At 50.3% G+C, this 23264-nt stretch overlaps 1 protein-coding gene across 1 annotated transcript in view; it reads left to right on the top strand.

Moving 5' to 3' along the window:
* Nucleotides 1-16027: 16027 nt before the first annotated feature.
* The window catches only part of slc10a1 (solute carrier family 10 member 1), a 33339-nt gene continuing 26102 nt past the window's right edge, over nt 16028-23264 (top strand). The window contains exon 1 of the mRNA XM_067990982.1: nt 16028-16437. Within this exon, the coding sequence (XP_067847083.1) occupies nt 16028-16437 (410 nt within the window). The remainder of the gene's footprint in view (nt 16438-23264) is intronic.

A 23264-nucleotide genomic window follows, 5' to 3' on the forward strand; every position in this document is an offset into this window, starting at 1 on the left:
GATTTTCAACTTGCCGCCTGTTATAGTCATACAACCTCCCTATCTCTGTAACCCCCTCCAGCACTATAGCTCTCAAAAACTCTGCGTGTCTCCAACTCTGGCCCCTTGTCTACCCCCCACTTCCTTCGCCCTATCATTGGAGGCCATGCCTTCAGCCATCTAGGCCATAAGCTCTGAAATTCCCTCCCTAAACATCTCCGCCTCTCTCCCCTTATTTAAGGTGCTCCTTTAACCCTCTTTGACCAAGCTTTTGGTCACCTGTCTCGTTCTTTGGCTCGGTGTCAATTTTTGTGTAATTACATTCACTCCTTGGGATGTTTTACTACATTAAAGGCTCCACATAAATGCAAGTTGTTGATATGGAAATGAAAGTATCAAGGTTTCTATAACGTGCGGCCAATCCACAATGCTAGTTGAAAATCTATCCCTATGCCTCTAAAGGATAAGGAAAGACCAGGAGTAATACATTAGTACCAAGTAATTTTGAATCATAGAATGGTACAGAACAGGAGCACACCATTTGGCCTATCACGTCGCTAAAAACTGAACATATGATGAAACATTAATGTATTTCCTGCAAAAGACCATCGATTTTCTAAGTTATTTTCCTTCCCGTGGAGACCTGTTATTCAGCGTCTCTTCTTGTACCATAAGCCTCTTGAGTACTGTTGTATTACACAACATAGCAATACGAATTAGCCTGGTGCAGGCACCTCTGCATTGGCACCTAGTCCGGTGCAAAGAACTAACATCATGCAAATGAATGGAGTATGTTTGGGATGAACAAAGGCCACTGCAATAATATACACTGTAGGAGTGGCTTGTGGTGTAAAGGAAATGAGACACCAAATCAAAGTTAACTATTTTGGAAGATGCAGGTTTCATTTTTTAAATAATATCTGTACATGCAAGGGAGAGCTTTGTATTGAATGTGGGAGTCTTCCCTCCCATATTAAAGTTCACGTTAATTCTTTGTTTACTATGGGGAGAGATGAAGGGAGGGAGAGGGAGGGGATGAAAAGTGCCAATGGGAACGGAGGGAGAGAACGGAGGGTGGAGAAGGATGGGGTGAAAGCTGCCAACATAATCTGAGAGGGAGAAGAATGCCAATGTAAATGGGAGGGGGAGAAGAGTGCCAAGGTAGACTGGGAGGGGGAGAAGAGTGCCAATGTAAAAGGGAGGGGGAGAAGAGTGCCAATGCAAATGGGAGGGGGGGAGAAGAGTGCAAATGTAGACTGGGAGGGGGAGTAGAGTGCCAATCTAAATGGGAGGGGGGGAGAAGAGTGCCAATGTAGACTGGGAGGGGGAGAAGAGTGCCAATGTAAATGGGAGGGGGAGAAGAGTGCCAAGGTAGACTGGGAGGGGGAGAAGAGTGCCAATGTAAATGGGAGGGGGAGAAGAGTGCCAATGCAAATGGGAGGGGGAGAAGAGTGCCAATGTAGACTGGGAGGGGGGGAGAAGAGTGCCAACGTAGACTGGGAGGGGGAGTAGAGTGCCAATCTAAATGGGAGGGGGGGAGAAGAGTGCCAATGTAGACTGGGAGGGGGAGAAGAGTGCCAATGTAGACTGGGAGGGGGAAAAGAGTGCTAATGTGAACTGGGAGGGGGAGAAGAGTGCCAAGGTAGACTGGGAGGGGGAGAAGAGTGCCAATGTAAATGGGAGGGGGAGAATAATGCCAATGTAGACTGGGAGGGGGAGAAGAGTGCCAATGTCGACTGGGAGGGGGAGAAGAGTGCCAATGTCGACTGGGAGGGGGAGAAGAGTTCCAATGTAAATGGGAGGGGGAGAAGACTGCCAATGCAAACTGGGAGGGGGAGAAGAGTGCCAATGTAAATGGGAGGGGGAGGAGAGTGCCAATGTAGACTGGGAGGGGAGAGAAGAGTGCCAATGTAAACTGGGAGGGGGAGGAGAGTGCCAATGTAGACTGGGAGGGGAGAGAAGAATGCCAATGTAAATGGGAGGGGGAGAAGAGTGCCAATGTAGACTGGGAGGGGGAGAAGAGTGCCAATGTAAATGGGAGGGGAGAGAAGAGTGCCAATGTCGACTGGGAGGGAGAGAAGAGTGCCAATGTAAATGGGAGGGGGAGAAGAGTGCCAATGTCGACTGGGAGGGAGAGAAGAGTGCCAATGTAGACTGGGAGGGGGAGAAGAGTGCCAATGTAAATGGGAGGGGGAGAAGAGTGCCAATGTAGACTGGGAGGGGGAAAAGAGTGCTAATGTGAACTGGGAGGGGGAGAAGAGTGCCAAGGTAGACTGGGAGGGGGAGAAGAGTGCCAATGTAAATGGGAGGGGGAGAATAATGCCAATGTAGACTGGGAGGGGGAGAAGAGTGCCAATGTCGACTGGGAGGGGGAGAAGAGTGCCAATGTCGACTGGGAGGGGGAGAAGAGTTCCAATGTAAATGGGAGGGGGAGAAGACTGCCAATGCAAACTGGGAGGGGGAGAAGAGTGCCAATGTAAATGGGAGGGGGAGGAGAGTGCCAATGTAGACTGGGAGGGGAGAGAAGAGTGCCAATGTAAACTGGGAGGGGGAGGAGAGTGCCAATGTAGACTGGGAGGGGAGAGAAGAATGCCAATGTAAATGGGAGGGGGAGAAGAGTGCCAATGTAGACTGGGAGGGGGAGAAGAGTGCCAATGTAAATGGGAGGGGAGAGAAGAGTGCCAATGTCGACTGGGAGGGAGAGAAGAGTGCCAATGTAAATGGGAGGGGGAGAAGAATGCCAATGTAAATTGGAGGGGGAGAAGAATGCCAATGTAGACTGGGAGGGGGGAGAAGAGTGCCAATGTAGACTGGGAGGGGAGAGAAGAGTGCCAATGTCGACTGGGAGGGAGAGAAGAGTGCCAATGTAAATGGGAGGAGGAGAAGAATGCCAATGTAAATTGGAGGGGGAGAAGAATGCCAATGTAGACTGGGAGGGGGGAGAAGAGTGCCAATGTAGACTGGGAGGGGAGAGAAGAGTGCCAATGTCGACTGGGAGGGAGAGAAGAGTGCCAATGTAAATGGGAGGAGGAGAAGAATGCCAATGTAAATTGGAGGGGGAGAAGAGTGCCAATGTAGACTGGGAGGGGGGAGAAGAGTGCCAATGTAGACTGGGAGGGGAGAGAAGAGTGCCAATGTCGACTGGGAGGGAGAGAAGAGTGCCAATGTAAATGGGAGGGGGAGAAGAATGCCAATGTAGACTGGGAGGGGAGAGAAGAGTGCCAATGTCGACTGGGAGGGAGAGAAGAGTGCCAATGTAAATGGGAGGGGGAGAAGAATGCCAATGTAAATTGGAGGGGGAGAAGAATGCCAATGTAGACTGGGAGGGGGGAGAAGAGTGCCAATGTAGACTGGGAGGGGAGAGAAGAGTGCCAATGTCGACTGGGAGGGAGAGAAGAGTGCCAATGTAAATGGGAGGGGGAGAAGAATGCCAATGTAAATTGGAGGGGGAGAAGAATGCCAATGTAGACTGGGAGGGGGGAGAAGAGTGCCAATGTAGACTGGGAGGGGAGAGAAGAGTGCCAATGTCGACTGGGAGGGAGAGAAGAGTGCCAATGTAAATGGGAGGAGGAGAAGAATGCCAATGTAAATTGGAGGGGGAGAAGAGTGCCAATGTAGACTGGGAGGGGGGAGAAGAGTGCCAATGTAAATGGGAGGGGGGAGAAGAGTGCCAATGTAGACTGGAAGGGGGAGAAGAATGCCAATGTAAATGGGAGGGGGAGAAGAGTGCCAATGTAGACTGGGAGGGGGAGAAGAGTGCCAATGTAGACTGGGAGGGGGAGAAGAGTGCCAATGTCGACTGGGAGGGGGAGAAGAGTGCCAATGTAAATGGGAGGGGGGAGAAGAGTGCCAATGTAGACTGGGAGGGGGAGAAGAATGCCAATGTAGACTGGGAGGGGGAGAAGAATGCCAATGTAAATGAGAGGGGGAGAAGAGTGCCAATGTAGACTGGGAGGGGGAGAAGAGTGCCAATGTAGACTGGGAGGGGGAGAAGAGTGCCAATGTCGACTGGGAGGGGGAGAAGAGTGCCAATGTAGACTGGGAGGGGGAGAAGAGTGCCAATGTCGACTGGGAGGGGGAGAAGAGTGCCAATATAAATAGGAGGGGGAGAAGTGTGCCAATGTAAACTTGGAGGGGGAGACGAGTGCCAATGTAAACTGGGAGGGGGAGAAGAGTGCCAATGTAGACTGGGAGGGGGTGAATAGTGCCAGTGCAGACTGGCTGGGGGAGAAGAGTGCCAATGTAAATGGGAGGGGAGAGAAGAGTGCCAATGTAATTGGGAGGGGGGAGAAGAGTGCCAATGTAGACTGGAAGGGGGAGAAGAATGCCAATGTAAATGGGAGGGGGGAGAAGAGTGCCAATGTAGACTGGGAGGGGGTGAATAGTGCCAGTGCAGACTGGGAGGGGGAGAAGAGTGCCAATGTAAATGGGAGGGGGAGAAGAGTGCCAATGTAATTGGGAGGGGGGAGAAGAGTGCCAATGTAGACTGGGAGGGGGAGTAGAGTGCCAATGTAAATGGGAGGGGGAGAAGAGTGCCAATGTAATTGGGAGGGGGGAGAAGAGTGCCAATGTAGACTGGCTGGGGGAGAAGAGTGCCAATGTAAATGGGAGGGGAGAGAAGAGTGCCAATGTAATTGGGAGGGGGGAGAAGAGTGCCAATGTAGACTGGGAGGGGGAGTAGAGTGCCAATGTAAATGGGAGGGGGGAGAAGAGTGCCAATGTAGACTGGAAGGGGGAGAAGAATGCCAATGTAAATGGGAGTGGGAGAAGAGTGCCAATGTAGACTTGGAGGGGGAGAAGAGTGCCAATGTAAACTGGAAGGTGGAGAAGAGTGCCAATGTAGACTGGGAGGGGGAAAAGAGTGCCAATGTAGACTGGGAGGGGGAGAAGAGTCCCAATGTAGACTGGGAGGGGGAGAAGAGTGCCAATGTAGACTGGGAGGGGAGAAGAGTGCCAATGTAAATGGGAGGGGGAGAAGAGTGCCAATGTAAATGGGAGGGGGAGAAGTGTGCCAATGTAAATGGGAGGGGGAGAAGAGTGACAATGTAGAATGGGAGGGGCAGAAGAGTGCCAATGTAGACTGGGAGGGGGAGAAGAGTGCCAATGTAAATGGGAGGGGGAGAAGAGTGCCAATGTAAATGGGAGGGGAGAGAAGAGTGCCAATGTCGACTGGGAGGGAGAGAAGAGTGCCAATGTAAATGGGAGGGGGAGAAGAATGCCAATGTAAATTGGAGGGGGAGAAGAGTGCCAATGTAGACTGGGAGGGGGGAGAAGAGTGCCAATGTAGACTGGGAGGGGGAGAAGAGTGCCAATGTAGACTGGGAGGGGGAGAAGAGTGCCAATGTAGACTGGGAGGGGGAGAAAAGTGCCATTGTAAACTGGGAGGGGGAGACGAGTCCCAATGTAGATTGGGAGGGGGAGAAGAGTGCCATTGTAAATGGGAGGGGGAGAAGAGTGCCATTGTAAATGGGAGGGGGAGAAGAGTGCCATTGTAAATGGGAGGGGGAGAAGAGTGCCAATGTAGACTGGGAGGGGGAGAAGAGTGCAAATGTAAATGGGAGGGGGAGAAGAGAGCCAATGTAAATGGGAGGGGGGAGAAGAGTGCCAATGTAAATGGGAGGGGGGAGAAGAGTGCCAATGTAAATTGGAGGGGGAGAAGACTGCCAATGTAGACTGGCAGGGGGAGAAGAGTGGCAATGTAAATGGGAGGGGAGAGAACAGTGCCAATGTAATTGGGAGGGGGGAGAAGAGTGCCAATGTGGACTGGGAGGGGGGAGAAGAGTGCCAATGTAGACTGGGAGGGGGAGTAGAGTGCCAATGTAAATGCGAGGGGGGAGAAGAGTGCCAATGTAGACTGGAAGGGGGAGAAGAATGCCAATCTAAATGGGAGGGGGAGAAGAGTGCCAATGTAGACTGGGAGGGTGAGAAGAGTGCCAATGTAAATGGGAGGGGGAGAAGAGTGCCAATGTAAATGGGAGGGGGAGAAGCGTGCCAATGTAGACTGGGAGAGGGAGAAGAGTGCCAATGTAAATGGGAGGGGGAGATGAGTGCCAATGTCGACTGGGAGGGGGAGAAGAGTGCCACTGTAAACTGGGAGGGGGAGAAATGTGCCAATGTAAATGGGAGAGGGGGAAGAGTGCCAATGTAAATGGTAGGGGGAGAAGAGTGCCAATGTAGACTGGGAAGGGGAGCAGAGTGCCAATGTAAACTGGGAGGGGGAGAAGAGTGCCAATGTAAATGAAAGAGGTCGAAGAGTGCCAATGTAGACTGGGAGGGGGAGAAGTGTGCCAATGTAAACTGGGAGGGGGAGAAGAGTGCCCATGTTGACTGTGAGGGGGGAGAAGAGTGCCAATGTCGACCTGGAGGGGGGAGAAGAGTGCCAAAGTAAAATGGGAGGGGGAGAAGAGTGCCAATGTCGACTGGGAGGGGGAGAAGAGTGCCAATGTAAATGGGAGGGGGTGAAGAGTGCCAATGTAAATGGGAGGGGGAGGAGAGTGCCAATGTAGACTGGGAGGGGGAGAAAAGTGCCATTGTAAACTGGGAGGGGGAGACGAGTCCCAATGTAGATTGGGAGGGGCAGAAGAGTGCCAATGTAAATGGGAGGGGGAGAAGAGTGCCATTGTAAATGGGAGGGGGAGAAGAGTGCCATTGTAAATGGGAGGGGGAGAAGAGTGCCAATGTAGACTGGGAGGGGGAGAAGAGTGCAAATATAAATGGGAGGGGGAGAAGAGAGCCAATGTAAATGGGAGGGGGGAGAAGAGTGCCAATGTAAATGGGAGGGGGGAGAAGAGTGCCAATGTAAATGGCTGGGGGAGAAGAGTCCCAATGTAGACTGGGAGGGGGAGAAGAGTGCCAATGTAGACTGGGAGGGGAGAAGAGTGCCAATGTAAATGGGAGGGGGAGAAGAGTGCCAATGTAAATGGGAGGGGGAGAAGTGTGCCAATGTAAATGGGAGGGGGAGAAGAGTGACAATGTAGAATGGGAGGGGCAGAAGAGTGCCAATGTAGACTGGGAGGGGGAGAAGAGTGCCAATGTAAATGGGAGGGGAGAGAAGAGTGCCAATGTCGACTGGGAGGGAGGGAAGAGTGCCAATGTAAATGGGAGGGGGAGAAGAATGCCAATGTAAATTGGAGGGGGAGAAGAATGCCAATGTAGACTGGGAGGGGGGGAGAAGAGTGCCAATGTAGACTGGGAGGGGAGAGAAGAGTGCCAATGTCGACTGGGAGGGAGAGAAGAGTGCCAATGTAAATGGGAGGGGGAGAAGAATGCCAATGTAAATTGGAGGGGGAGAAGAGTGCCAATGTAGACTGGGAGGGGGGAGAAGAGTGCCAATGTAGACTGGGAGGGGAGAGAAGAGTGCCAATGTCGACTGGGAGGGAGAGAAGAGTGCCAATGTAAATGGGAGGGGGAGAAGAATGCCAATGTAAATTGGAGGGGGAGAAGAGTGCCAATGTAGACTGGGAGGGGGGAGAAGAGTGCCAATGTAAATGGGAGAGGGAGAAGAGTGCCAATGTAAATTGGAGGGGGAGAAGACTGCCAATGTAGACTGGCAGGGGGAGAAGAGTGGCAATGTAAATGGGAGGGGAGAGAACAGTGCCAATGTAATTGGGAGGGGGGAGAAGAGTGCCAATGTGGACTGGCAGGGGGAGAAGAGTGGCAATGTAAATGGGAGGGGAGAGAACAGTGCCAATGTAATTGGGAGGGGGGAGAAGAGTGCCAATGTGGACTGGGAGGGGGGAGAAGAGTGCCAATGTAGACTGGGAGGGGGAGTAGAGTGCCAATGTAAATGCGAGGGGGGAGAAGAGTGCCAATGTAGACTGGAAGGGGGAGAAGAATGCCAATCTAAATGGGAGGGGGAGAAGAGTGCCAATGTAGACTGGGAGGGTGAGAAGAGTGCCAATGTAAATGGGAGGGGGAGAAGAGTGCCAATGTAAATGGGAGGGGGAGAAGCGTGCCAATGTAGACTGGGAGAGGGAGAAGAGTGCCAATGTAAATGGGAGGGGGAGATGAGTGCCAATGTCGACTGGGAGGGGGAGAAGAGTGCCACTGTAAACTGGGAGGGGGAGAAATGTGCCAATGTAAATGGGAGAGGGGGAAGAGTGCCAATGTAAATGGTAGGGGGAGAAGAGTGCCAATGTAGACTGGGAAGGGGAGCAGAGTGCCAATGTAAACTGGGAGGGGGAGAAGAGTGCCAATGTAAATGAAAGAGGTCGAAGAGTGCCAATGTAGACTGGGAGGGGGAGAAGTGTGCCAATGTAAACTGGGAGGGGGAGAAGAGTGCCCATGTTGACTGTGAGGGGGGAGAAGAGTGCCAATGTCGACCTGGAGGGGGGAGAAGAGTGCCAAAGTAAAATGGGAGGGGGAGAAGAGTGCCAATGTCGACTGGGAGGGGGAGAAGAGTGCCAATGTAAATGGGAGGGGGTGAAGAGTGCCAATGTAAATGGGAGGGGGAGGAGAGTGCCAATGTAGACTGGGAGGGGGAGAAAAGTGCCATTGTAAACTGGGAGGGGGAGACGAGTCCCAATGTAGATTGGGAGGGGCAGAAGAGTGCCAATGTAAATGGGAGGGGGAGAAGAGTGCCATTGTAAATGGGAGGGGGAGAAGAGTGCCATTGTAAATGGGAGGGGGAGAAGAGTGCCAATGTAGACTGGGAGGGGGAGAAGAGTGCAAATATAAATGGGAGGGGGAGAAGAGAGCCAATGTAAATGGGAGGGGGGAGAAGAGTGCCAATGTAAATGGGAGGGGGGAGAAGAGTGCCAATGTAAATGGCTGGGGGAGAAGAGTCCCAATGTAGACTGGGAGGGGGAGAAGAGTGCCAATGTAGACTGGGAGGGGAGAAGAGTGCCAATGTAAATGGGAGGGGGAGAAGAGTGCCAATGTAAATGGGAGGGGGAGAAGTGTGCCAATGTAAATGGGAGGGGGAGAAGAGTGACAATGTAGAATGGGAGGGGCAGAAGAGTGCCAATGTAGACTGGGAGGGGGAGAAGAGTGCCAATGTAAATGGGAGGGGAGAGAAGAGTGCCAATGTCGACTGGGAGGGAGGGAAGAGTGCCAATGTAAATGGGAGGGGGAGAAGAATGCCAATGTAAATTGGAGGGGGAGAAGAATGCCAATGTAGACTGGGAGGGGGGGAGAAGAGTGCCAATGTAGACTGGGAGGGGAGAGAAGAGTGCCAATGTCGACTGGGAGGGAGAGAAGAGTGCCAATGTAAATGGGAGGGGGAGAAGAATGCCAATGTAAATTGGAGGGGGAGAAGAGTGCCAATGTAGACTGGGAGGGGGGAGAAGAGTGCCAATGTAGACTGGGAGGGGAGAGAAGAGTGCCAATGTCGACTGGGAGGGAGAGAAGAGTGCCAATGTAAATGGGAGGGGGAGAAGAATGCCAATGTAAATTGGAGGGGGAGAAGAGTGCCAATGTAGACTGGGAGGGGGGAGAAGAGTGCCAATGTAAATGGGAGAGGGAGAAGAGTGCCAATGTAAATTGGAGGGGGAGAAGACTGCCAATGTAGACTGGCAGGGGGAGAAGAGTGGCAATGTAAATGGGAGGGGAGAGAACAGTGCCAATGTAATTGGGAGGGGGGAGAAGAGTGCCAATGTGGACTGGGAGGGGGGAGAAGAGTGCCAATGTAGACTGGGAGGGGGAGTAGAGTGCCAATGTAAATGCGAGGGGGGAGAAGAGTGCCAATGTAGACTGGAAGGGGGAGAAGAATGCCAATCTAAATGGGAGGGGGAGAAGAGTGCCAATGTAGACTGGGAGGGTGAGAAGAGTGCCAATGTAAATGGGAGGGGGAGAAGAGTGCCAATGTAAATGGGAGGGGGAGAAGCGTGCCAATGTAGACTGGGAGAGGGAGAAGAGTGCCAATGTAAATGGGAGGGGGAGATGAGTGCCAATGTCGACTGGGAGGGGGAGAAGAGTGCCACTGTAAACTGGGAGGGGGAGAAATGTGCCAATGTAAATGGGAGAGGGGGAAGAGTGCCAATGTAAATGGTAGGGGGAGAAGAGTGCCAATGTAGACTGGGAAGGGGAGCAGAGTGCCAATGTAAACTGGGAGGGGGAGAAGAGTGCCAATGTAAATGAAAGAGGTCGAAGAGTGCCAATGTAGACTGGGAGGGGGAGAAGTGTGCCAATGTAAACTGGGAGGGGGAGAAGAGTGCCCATGTTGACTGTGAGGGGGGAGAAGAGTGCCAATGTCGACCTGGAGGGGGGAGAAGAGTGCCAAAGTAAAATGGGAGGGGGAGAAGAGTGCCAATGTCGACTGGGAGGGGGAGAAGAGTGCCAATGTAAATGGGAGGGGGTGAAGAGTGCCAATGTAAATGGGAGGGGGAGGAGAGTGCCAATGTAGACTGGGAGGGGGAGAAAAGTGCCATTGTAAACTGGGAGGGGGAGACGAGTCCCAATGTAGATTGGGAGGGGCAGAAGAGTGCCAATGTAAATGGGAGGGGGAGAAGAGTGCCATTGTAAATGGGAGGGGGAGAAGAGTGCCATTGTAAATGGGAGGGGGAGAAGAGTGCCAATGTAGACTGGGAGGGGGAGAAGAGTGCAAATATAAATGGGAGGGGGAGAAGAGAGCCAATGTAAATGGGAGGGGGGAGAAGAGTGCCTATGTAAATGGGAGGGGGGAGAAGAGTGCCAATGTAAATGGGAGGGGGTGAAGAGTGCCAATGTGGACTGGGAGGGGGGAGAAGAGTGCCAATGTAGACTGGGAGGGGGAGAAGAGTGGCAATGTAAATGGGAGGGGAGAGAACAGTGCCAATGTAATTGGGAGGGGGGAGAAGAGTGCCAATGTGGACTGGGAGGGGGGAGAAGAGTGCCAATGTAGACTGGGAGGGGGAGTAGAGTGCCAATGTAAATGCGAGGGGGGAGAAGAGTGCCAATGTAGACTGGAAGGGGGAGAAGAATGCCAATCTAAATGGGAGGGGGAGAAGAGTGCCAATGTAGACTGGGAGGGTGAGAAGAGTGCCAATGTAAATGGGAGGGGGAGAAGAGTGCCAATGTAAATGGGAGGGGGAGAAGCGTGCCAATGTAAATAGGAGGGGGAGAAGAGTGCCAATGTAAATGGGAGGGGGAGATGAGTGCCAATGTCGACTGGGAGGGGGAGAAGAGTGCCACTGTAAACTGGGAGGGGGAGAAATGTGCCAATGTAAATGTGAGAGGGAGAAGAGTGCCAATGTAAATGGTAGGGGGAGAAGAGTGCCAATGTCGACTGGGAAGGGGAGCAGAGTGCCAATGTAAACTGGGAGGGGGAGAAGAGTGCCAATGTAAATGAAAGAGGTCGAAGAGTGCCAATGTAGACTGGGAGGGGGAGAAGTGTGCCAATGTAAACTGGGAGGGGGAGAAGAGTGCCCATGTTGACTGTGAGGGGGGAGAAGAGTGCCAATGTCGACCTGGAGGGGGGAGAAGAGTGCCAAAGTAAACTGGGAGGGGGAGAAGAGTGCCAAAGTAAACTGGGAGGGGGAGAAGAGTGCAAATGTAAACTGGGAGGGGGAGAAGATTGCCAATGTAAATGGGAGGGGGCGAAGTGTGCCAATGTAGACTGGGAGGGTTAGGAGTGCCAATGTAAATGGGAGTGGGAGAAGAGTGCCAATGTAAATGGGAGGGGGAGAAGAGTGCCAATGTAAATGGGAGGGGGAGAAGAATGCCAATGTAGACTGGGAGGGGGAGAAGAGTGTCAATGTAGACTGGGAGGGGGAGAAGAGTGCCAATGTAGACTGGGAGGGGGAGAAGAGTGCCAATGTAGACTGGGAGGGGGAGAAGCATGCCCATGTTGACTTTGAGGCTGAGAAGAGTGCCAATGTAGACTGAGGGGGCAGAGTGCCAATATCAACTGGGAGGGGGAGGAGAGTGCTAGTATGAGCTGAGGGAGAAGAGTAATAACATGAACTGGAGGGCGAAGGGGGAAGGTTAACATGAGGGTGCACCTCTGTGAATTGGGTGGAGTTGTTTAAAAGGAGGGAGTGCCCGCATAATGGTTAGAGGGGGGGGAATGTCATATGAATTGGAGAGAGTGACTGCTGAGGTCACATTTGGGGAAGTGATGGGCTGGTTGCTCTGTTAAGTAAAGAAAAACCCCTATATCACTTAATTTTCCCATCACTTTTCGATTCAAAATTGTCTAAATGAGTCAGAATGGACAATTTTTAAATTAGTAATTGAAAATTTCCCAGAGGGGCATGTTCCAGGACCTCCATAGGTCTGCTCCATGGGCACCAATCAGTGGTAATGCCAGTCAGGTCTTTCTAGATTGATTGGGAACATCTTGAGGTGAATGTTGGGGCACCACCCAGTCCCATTCCCTGCTGAGACTGATCCTATGAATGGCACCACAACTGAAGATTCTTCACAAAGCTCTCAGATAGGAATGTATGAAAAGACAAATAGATCAAAAGAAAACGTACAAAATATTGTTGCATTCTGACTTCCACAATGACTTATTTCTTAGTTATACAGTAACATTTAAATTAGCAAACTGACAACCTTGTTGCACTGGTTTGTGCAGAAGGCCTTTGGCACTTAAAATTGTTACTACATTCAGATATTTTTGCAGATATTCATGCGTTGTAAGGTTTTGTGTGGTAAAAATAACTACATTTATAACTGCCACTTAAGGCCCTGAAATTGTACTTTGCAAAGTTTAGATATAAATACTTAATGGGACCCATAATGCAATGATCCGCACGTCACTACCCTGCTTGTTGGAAGATATCTCAAGACTCAATGTGATCTCCTCAACATCAGAAAATGGAAGAACAGTGGCTCAGGCTAATACTGACAGAAAACTTCATTTAACATTAAATGGACAGAATTCAGCACAAACGGTATATTTGCAGTAATTACAAACTTTGTTAATTTCCTCAAAATATCGAACCACATGTGGTAACCCTCAATCTAAAATTGGTCTTTGAAACACAATTGCTCACATGGTGAAATGCTACCACAGCGCCTCTGACTGACTGACCACTCCACCTTGCCACCTCTTTCCCCACCTTCAAAAGCACCCTCAAGATCACCGTCCTTGGCCATGCTTTCAGTCACCTCAACCATCTCTTCCATTACTGCTCTGTGCTCATCGTAAATTATGTTGATAATTATGAAACACAATTCCTTAGCATTCAATTCTGTGTTTCCTAAAACTTTTATTTTGGAATTTTGTAACAAAAGAAAGGGAAAAAAACAAGCATAAAAAATATACAGTTAAGAAAAGAAAAAGAGCTTCAAAAAACACATTCTATACCGCAGGATGGCAATATTGCAATAATCATAAACTTAAGTACAAACTCATAATAGTCATACACCTGAGGCAAGGTTAACCAGTCAACAGTACTGGCAAGAGCTTATATAAACTAAGACAAAAGGTGCTGTGAGAGTCTCGACAGGATGAAGCCTAAAAGGACCATAGCAGGTTTATTCAGACCCAATATTAGTCATAGAGTCATAGAGTTATACAGCACGGATAGAGGCCCTTCGGCCCATTGTGTCCGCGCCGGCCATCAAGCCCTGTCTAATCTAATCCCATATTCCAGCATTTGGTCCGTAGCCTTGTATGCTATGGCATTTCAAGTGCTCATCCAAATGCTTCTTGAATGTTGTGAGGGTTCCTGCCTCCACAACCCTTTCAGGCAGTGAGTTCCAGACTCCAACCACCCTCTGGGTGAAAAAGTTCTTTCTCAAATCCCCTCTAAACCTCCCGCCTTTTACCTTGAATCTATGCCCCCTTGTTATAGAACCCTCAACGAAGGGAAAAAGCTCCTTAGTATCCATCCTATCTGTGCCCCTCATAATTTTGTACACCTCAATCATGTCCCCCCTCAGCCTCCTCTGCTCCAAGGAAAACAAACCCAATCTTCCCAGTCTCTCATCATAGCTGAAGCGCTCCAGCCCTGGTAACATCCTGGTGAATCTCCTCTGCACCCTCTCCATTTTGTGGGAGTGCTCCTTCAGAACCCCATAAAAATACTCTGGCCCACTGTCGATCCCTGTGTGTCCCCTCGGGATCGCTCCCCACCCCCCTCCGGGGCCTGTATTGTTGGCTGGCCCGGCTTCGGAGCCGACTGATTTCCCGCCCTCCCTGACCGGTAAGCTGCTTCGGTGTGCCCGTTTGGCACTTGCAGTTTGCCGTCCATCGTGGACCCCAGGAGCCATGCCCCAAATACTACCCCTTCTTGTTGGACTAATCTTTCAGAGCTCAATTAATGCCTATGACCTCTTGCAGTCAATGCTCCATGAGTTGGTCCCAACCAACCATGTCAACCAAATATTGACATGGTTGGTTGGGACCAACTCATGGAGCATTGACTGCAAGAGGTCATAGGCATTAATTGAGCTCTGAAAGATTAGTCCAACAAGAAGGGGTAGTATTTGGGGAAGACAAGTGGATATTAGGCCTGCAGGAGGATACAAATTGCAAATGGGCAAACAATAGTATCGGGGGAAGGGACATGTGCAGTAGGACTTCAGGCAAGGCCTCATTCCATCTCTCACCAATGCAATGAGATAGGGGGAGGGTGAAATACTAAAATACATGCTTTATGAATAAGGGATAAATGTATGTGTGGAAGAGATGGTTGCTATGGAAAAACCTGCAGTATAAGCAAGGTACTGTCTTCACAACTAATGTTATTCTGAGAATCCCCGGGTTACGCAAATCTAAGTACAACTCAGAAATGTAAAATATAAGCATATTAGGCAATTTAACAAACAATATAATTGATTTAATCCCTAGCTCATAACGCAATTGGTTTCATACCTGGTGTTTGCTGTTAGTTCATCGCAGCAGTCGAGTGTGCTCCAATTTGCCTCAGTGTCCCTCGATTAGGGAATCGAGTTCCCACTCCTAATCACTATCCAGTAACCCTTTCTGGCAGTTCAGCTTCTTAGTGAGGACAGGATCAGGGTCAGTACTGGAGGGCTGCCTGCCGGGACCCCAGGAGCCATGCCCCTTCGTGGACCCCAGGAGCAATGCCCCAGTGTGGACCCAAGCAGCCATGCCCCATCGTGGACTCCAGGAGCCATGCCCCATCATGGACCCCAGAAGCCATGCCCCATCGTGGACCCCAGGAGCCATGCCCCATCGTGGACCCCAGGAGCCATGCCCCATCGTGGACCCCAGAAGTCATGCCCCATCGTGGACCCCAGAAGCCATGCCCCATCGTGGACCCCAGGAGCCATGCCCCATCGTGGACCCCAGAAGCCATGCCCCATCATGGACCCCAGGAGCCATGCCCCATCATGGACCCCAGGAGCCATGCCCCATCGTGGACCCCAGGAGCCATGCCCCATCGTGGACCCCAGAAGCCATGCCCCATCGTGGACCTCAGAAGCCATGCCCCATCGTGGACCCCAGAAGCCATGCCCCATCGTGGACCTCAGAAGCCATGCCCCATCGTGGACCCCAGAATCCATGCCCCATCGTGGACCCCAGAAGCCATGCCCCATCGTGGACCTCAGAAGCCGTGCCCCATCGTGGACCCCAGAAGCTATGCCCCATCGTGGACCCCAGAAGCCATGTCCCAGCGTGAGCCACGGCCTTTGGGAAGGGAGGGGAGAAAATTGAAGGAATAGATAAAATTGGTGATGGGCGCCTTCTTCACCTTCCTGTTCCAGGATTTCAAGATATCCGTTCATGCAGCAAGTTCGCTCGTTGTGGGTCCCTTTTTTTGCTTTGTCTACATTTCCCAATTAAATCAGAGACATTACAGAGGATTTCAAGCAGCCGTCCAAAAAAGAGCTGAATAACTAGTTCTTTGTTGCCAATCAGGCAGTGGGCTGAATACAGTCACTAAAGACACTCATTAATACGCACAGCCTGAGCTCAAAACAAAACATGACCCTAGGGAACCCGTTCCATCGTAACTTTAGAAGAATTGCCAGATTTTGTAGGAACATTCTGCTACCTGCAAGCACTTGAAGTGAGTACCCTGCAGATTTATATCGTGCAAAACCGTCTCCTAATGTTGATGATGCTATAAATGTTTCATTTTTGGGAGGAGTTTGCTTCTTATCTACAAAGCAGAAGAGATTTTGGGATAAAGCAACAAATCTTGGAGTCAAAATGAACACCACCAGTGAGGAATATTTGTTGAAAGACACTCGGAATGTACTCCTGGATGGTAACTCAACACCAGTCGTAAACGTAACTTTTGGATGGATGGACAGACCAATGGGAAAACTAATAGATCAAACCATCAGTGTCATTTCAGTCATCATTTTGTTCATCACGATGATCTCCCTAGGCTGCACGATGGAATTATCAAAGATCAAGGTTCACATTTTGAAACCAAAAGGAGTGCTGATTGCATTGTTTGCTCAATATGGGATTATGCCCCTAACAGCCTTCAGCCTCGCCAAGTTATTCAGATTGTCCTCCATCGAATCTCTGGCTGTCCTTATCTGTGGCTGCTGCCCTGGTGGAGCACTCTCCAATATCTTCTCACTGGCACTGAGTGGAGACATGAATCTCAGGTATGAAACAGCTGGTCAACAGAAGCTTGGCATTTCTAGAGATTCAGGGGTGAAATTGGTCTTTGGCAAAAGCGCAAAACGCTTTGAAAAGAAAAGAAAATCAGGCGCGGTGTAAAACAGACTGACGATTCGCTATCGCTCGATTCGGGCTTTCACTGAAGATCAATGTCACCCCTTTAAATTTTAAAGGAATGCTGTCTGCATGAAAAAATAGCCAGCTTTTTTTGTATTTGTTTACAAATGCACCGTGTAATGACGTAATTCCCCATCAAAGTGTTTTATTGTGTTGCTTGACTGTGATATCGCTGTGATTAAAAATTAAACATTTGCCTTTTCTCCCTCCCCAAGCCAAAAAAAGCTTGCCAAATATGTTTTTCTGAGATGACATTGCCCCTTTAAATTTGGAACCTTAGTTCAGGTGAACATTTAACAATATTTGACAGCCAAGTTAACGAATCAGTTATCAACAGCCTCCATTATGTACCACAACATTCACTTATCGATCAGCACTTTGAGATATTTCCGGTTCACTAGTCCGTCTCCCATAGAGTTTCACACATAAAATCAAACCCATGTGTAGTCCTTGGGTGAAGTGGGATTACAGGGTGGGGGATAATTGGACCAGGGTGTGCAGATGTAATTCAGTCCCCATTTTAAAGTCATTCATTCTGACCTTATTTTCATGTTTCCTATGTCCACATTCGTAATGGAAACTGTCCATGTAAACTTGTCACGCTGTAGTTACGCCCTCCCAGCAATGGTGGCACCACAGCACCTCCACTGGTCAGAGGTGTAATTACAGTATGATAAGTTGGCAGTTTCCATTATAAATGTGGACATACGAATTTATAATAGAAAAAATTGACAGGAAGTGTATTATCTAGATATATAGATCTGCTGCTGAAGCAAACTCCTTTCCGTTGATTTTCCCTCAAGTTTGCAAGCATTAAAATATCTTTACTTCACATTGCAAGCATCCAGAATCTCAACCCTTGATTATTTATTTGAAATGATGCAACGAGAAGCACTTATTTCACATCTGATTCACCGTGCTGCCCTGTGATGGTATTTAGATGGTTTCCATGAGAAATATTGACCAGGGAATTGGTTGCCCCCTCCTCTTTACCATTGATTATAACCTTGGTATAACATCACCTCTGAAAGACAGAAGGTCTTGGGTTTCAATATTAGGGGAGAAAAAAATTGGATAGGGCCTGTTTTTGGGCGGGGGTAGCGCGATCTGCTATTACCCCGCACCCAATAGTCCCTGCACAGGTAGGACAAGAATTTTATCAGGTCTGAGGACTTCATCTGCAATCTGCATTGGAAATCAGGAGGATTCCATGCAATTTTAACTTTCCACCAGCAGGGGGAGCTCCAATCTCTTAAAGGCAGGCTGTTAGAAATCTCTTAAAGGTAGCTGGTACCTGTTATTTGCTGAAAATAACAGTCTGCTGTCTGCACGGAGTCTGAACGGAGATCAGACATCGCACACGTAAAACACAGATGCAGGTCCCGTTTCTATGTTTACAAACTGATGAGTTATGTTAAAGCATTGAATAAAGGTTGCGCACTACTAAATCCCACATTCTCCAATCTGTATGCAAAACCTCACCAATCTGCCGATCTGAGTTTGTACCAGCCCTGTGAGAGTGCGTGCACCAAGGTTCTCTGCTGATGCACTAGAGGCCTTGGTGCAAGAAGTGGACAGAAGGAGGGACATCCTATATCTGTTGGTGGGGGGGGGTGAGTTCAAGAGGTCCTCCACATATATACCCAGTGGGAGGCAGCGGGGGACGAAGTCAATGCCAGGCGCACAGCATCATGAACATGGATGCAGTGCAGGAAGACGTTCAGTGCTTTGACATGAGTGATCCAGGTGAGTGAGGTCAACTGTCAAGTGGTGTCTCATACCAACTACACCACTAGCCGCACCCACTGCTCCACGCACTACACCCCCATCACTCACCTACCAACAAACTCTTTCAATCAGTATTCAACTCTTCCAATCAGGTACTTCCTCTCACCCTTACATATTGCCACTGTTGCAAGCCACCCACCCACAACTCATAGGCCACATACACTGGCTATTCAACCATGACAGGCACATCACCCCAGACACACGTTAAGCTTTCTTGCAGGAGAAGGTGGTGCATATCAAGAGGCAGCAAGTGGCAGTGGCATTTAGCCCCTCGAGCCTGTTCCGCCATTCAATGAGATCATGGTGGACCTGTGACCTAACTTCATACACCTGCCTTACCCTAATATACCTTAATACCCTTGGTTCGCAGAAATCTATCAATCTCAGATTTAGAATTCACAATTGAGCTAGCATCAGCTGCCATGTGCAGAAGAGCTTTCCAAACTTCTCCCACCCTTTGCGTGTAGAAACATTTCCTAACTTCACTCCTGCACGTCCTGGCTCTAAATGTTAGTCTATGTCCCCTCATCCTAGTATTCAAGTCTAGGAGACCTCCAAAAACAGTTACAAATGTCACGGCAGCCAGAAGCAATGATCCAGCCACTAACCTGTAAATCCTGCATGGTCCCTTTAAATAGCGCTGGTGGTGGTCTTCCAGGCACTCTTAAGACACATTCAGATGGTTGGGGTTAAGATTATGCGTTGAGTTGAGCGTTAAGTCCTAAAATGGTGTCTATCACTTTAAATCAGCGTTGCGCACTGGATTGTATCCATTTTCTCCTTACTTTACATGCTTCTGGCATTCGTTATCTGCACCGGCATTAACTCCTATACCAAGATGGCGTCCGGCACACGTCATGCTGGAAACATGCATGCGCAGCCAAGACACCATCTTGGCACTACGGGAGGCCGTGTAGCGCTGAAACAACGGGCGCTACATGGCCCAATTTAGCGCGCTAGTTGTCAGCTCACTTTCCGTAGGTGTAAGTTTAACCCATGACCTTCTGGTCCACAGAGATGAATGTGATGGTGAACACATTGCGAGACTGCTTTCAATTGTGCTCATCCTCAAGAGGTTGTTAACCTACATTACAAACAATGAGGTATCTCCATAATAGTTACTGGAATGGGATCTGGTGCTTTTGCTGCTGATGTGGAATATTCAAGAACCCGGGGAGAAAAATCATAAAAATCAATTAAAAAATACGTGTTTTTATTTCATTTTCTTTGAACATTTATTAGTTGACGGAGTACTGATGGAGTCTATCAGGAGTACTCTGAACTACCTGTTTGCAAAGTGTAAGCTTACTGTGTGTATAGTCTGGTTACGTGGTTTACTCTAGATATTTTAAAATTTTCTCCCCTTGCAGGTCTTGAATCATGCAGAGATTTGGTCCATAGCTGCTGACAACTTTCTGGGACCCTGCCCAAGTGGCAGCTCTCAAACACGCTAACCATCCATGTTTGGTTAAGAAGGTCAGCATTTTGGGGGACCAACCCATATATCTGTGTTTACGGATGAAAGTCAGAGTGAACCGGGCCCGTTCTCCCAATACCCCCGCCACCCCGCCCCCCTCAACCTCCGCTCCCTCCAGCAACAGTCCTGTACTCCTGCTGCTGTAAGACATTCTGTCTGCTGCAGGCTGTGGGTATTAATTGCCGTACGAACAAGAATTCCTGCCTATTGTTTACAGGGGCTGAATTATTTCCAACAGTACCAGGATTCTGGTCGAAGTGGCACAAAGGGAATGAAGAGATGAAGAGGGTAAAAGCTCAGAATGGCATTTTCGAGGGGGAGAGGGAAGAAGCCGGTCGCAGAGATTGGATGGGGGTGAGAAGAAGCTGGGAGCAATACTTTGGGGGGGTTGGAAAAGCTGGGAGCAGTGCTTTGAGTTGAGGAGAAGCTGGGAACATTGCTTTGTGGGGGGGTGGGGAGAAGCTGGGAACATTGCTTTGTGGGGGGGTGGGGAGAAGCTGGGAACATTGCTTTGTGGGGGTTGGGGAGAAGCTGGGAACATTGCTTTGTGGGGGTTGGGGAGAAGCTGGGAGCAGTGCTTTGTGGGGTGGGGAGAAGCTGGGAGCAGTGCTTTGTGGGGGGGGGAGAAGCTGGGAGCAGTGCTTTGTGGGGGGGGAGAAGCTGGGAGCAGTGCTTTGGGAGGGGGAGCTGTGCTCTGTGGTGGGGGGGGGAAGCTGGGAGCTGTGCTTTGTGGGGGGGGGAGAAGCTGGGAGCAGTGCTTTGGGAGGGGGAGCTGTGCTCTGTGGTGGGGGGAGAAGCTGGGAGCTGTGCTTTTGGTGGGGGAGAAGCTGGGAACATTGCTTTGTGGGGGGGTGGGGAGAAGCTGGGAACATTGCTTTGTGGGGGGGTGGGGAGAAGCTGGGAACATTGCTTTGTGGGGGGGTGGGGAGAAGCTGGGAACATTGCTTTGTGGGGGGGTGGGGAGAAGCTGGGAACAGTGCTTTGGTGGGGGGGGGGGAGAAGCTGGGAGCAGTGCTTTGTGGGGGGGGGGAGAAGCTGGGAGCAGTGCTTTGTGGGGGGGGGAGAAGCTGGGAGCAGTGCTTTGTGGGGGGGGGGAGAAGCTGGGAGCAGTGCTTTGTGGTGGGGGGGGAAGCTGGGAGCAGTGCTTTGTGGGGGGGGGAGAAGCTGGGAGCAGTGCTTTGTGGGGGGGGGAGAAGCTGGGAGCAGTGCTTTGTGGTGGGGGGGGAAGCTGGCAGCAGTGCTTTGTGGGGGGGGGGAGAAGCTGGGAGCAGTGCTTTGTGGGGGGGGGGAGAAGCTGGGAGCAGTGCTTTGTGGTGGGGGGGGAGAAGCTGGGAGCAGTGCTTTGTGGGGGGGGGGAGAAGCTGGGAGCAGTGCTTTGATGGGATGCGGGAAGAAATGAGCTGTGTGGGGAGGGTCACAGGGGAGAAGCCAGGAGCGGAGCTTTGGGACACAAGGAGAGAAAGTGAGAGCATTCCAATGTGAAGGGAGAATCTGAGATCATTGCTTTGGGGGTGAAGATTGAGCTGCCAGAAGAGGCACTTTGGGGGAAGGAAGACAGAATGTGCCAACATTGACAGAGACGGGAGAAGGAGTGCCAGCATAAAGTGGGTAACGGATGGTATCAGCTTGAACTGTGGTGATTGGGGGAAGATAAAAGTACCAGCTTGAACTGGGATAGAGGAAGGTGACAGCTCTAACTGGGGCAGAAGAAGAATGCCAGCTTAAAGGAAGGAGAAGAGTGCTGGCATGAGCTGGTGAGAGGTTGGGAAAAGAGGGCCTGCTTGAAGGGGAAGAGGAGAGTGTCAATATCAACTCGAGTGGTTGGAGGGGAAAGGATTGCCAGCATGAACTCGGGGGAAGCGGATTGGGAGGGAATGAAGAATACTTGCTTTGACTAAGGGGGAAGAAGAATGCCAGAAGGGTTGGAGGGGGAGAGTGGGACTCTTCCAGCGCACCCTTGTCACAAGAAGTTATTTTTTATTTGGTTCTCAGGATGTGGGGAACACTGTCAAGGCTGCATTCATTGCCCATTCCTCGTTGCCTTGAGAAGATTGCAGTGGGCCTTCTCCTTGAACCATTGCAGTCCTTGTAGTGATGGTGCTCCCATGACGGTGTTAGGCACGGAATTCCTAGATTTTGACCCAGCAACGATGATGGATTGGTAAAACGTGCCCATGGAAGATTGGCTTGGAGGGAAACCTGGAAGTGATGGTGTTCCCATGATTGTCCTTCTTGGTGGTAGAGATCTTGGAGCTGGGAGATGCTGTTGAAGTAAGATTGGTGAATTGCTGCAGTACATCCTGCAGCCACAGTGTGTTGGTGGTGAAGGAAACAGATATTGAATCCAGTGGCAGGAGCACTGATCAATCAGATTGGATGGTGTCGAGCTTCTTGAATGTTGTCTTGACTGAACCTATCCAGGCAAGTGATAAGTATTCTATCACACTCCTGTCTTGAGCCTTGTAGATGGTGGAGAGGCTTTGAGGAGTCAGGAGTTGAGCCATCCATCAGAGAGTACCCATCCTTGTCCTGCTTTTGTAGCCAAGGTGCTGATAGACTTGGCCAGTTAAATATCTGGTCAATGGTGACCCCCCAGGATGTTAATGGTGAGGGACTTAGTGACGGTGGTAACGTTGAAGATCAGGGGGAAGTGGTTGGGCCTTTTCTTCTTGGTGCACTTATGTGTTGTGAATGTTATCTGCCACTTCCCAGCCGAATGTTGTCCAGGTCTTGCTGCAGATTGGCATGGCTGTTTTATGGCTGGAGGAGTTGTGAATAGAGTTGGACACTGTGGAATTGTCAGCAAACCACCTCACTCTCGGCCTTATGACAGATGTTCATTGATGAAGTAGCTGAAGATGCCACCCTGAGGAACTCCAGCAGCGATGTCCTGGGGCTGCGATGATTGGCTTCAGAAAAGCTAAGACCTGTATGTCAAGTATGACGCAGCCACTGAAGGGTTTTCCCATTGACCCCCATTGATCTCAGTTTTGCAAGGACTCTTTGGTGCCATATTCAGTCAAATGTTGCCTTGATTTTTAGGGAGCGTGGCAGATGGGCTTCAAATTAGGTCCGGACCCAGATATGCTAAGTCTCGGCTTGACATCAAAGTTCCCTGATGGCCTTGTAAGGGGCAGAGCCTATGCCTGCCCCAAAGAAGGCCATCTGCGCAGAAGGGGATAGAGCCAGGGACAGGGACGCCCGAGGAAGAGATGCACCAGCCATGCCATCCATAGTTGTAGGGACCATCTTGAGGGTGCAGGCCAGGCACACAGCCTGGACCCCAAAGAAAAAGGTAGGATTTGAATATTTTTTCAGTCCTCTTATAAAGGGGCTGATGAGGAACCCTGAAAATATTTCTGGGAGGGACCCCAGCATCTCAGCTGGACACAGAGGCCAACGCCACAGTTAATGGGGAAAATGGGTGCC

The sequence above is a fragment of the Heptranchias perlo genome, chromosome 10 (assembly GCF_035084215.1).
Source record: "Heptranchias perlo isolate sHepPer1 chromosome 10, sHepPer1.hap1, whole genome shotgun sequence".
NCBI lineage: Eukaryota > Metazoa > Chordata > Chondrichthyes > Hexanchiformes > Hexanchidae > Heptranchias > Heptranchias perlo.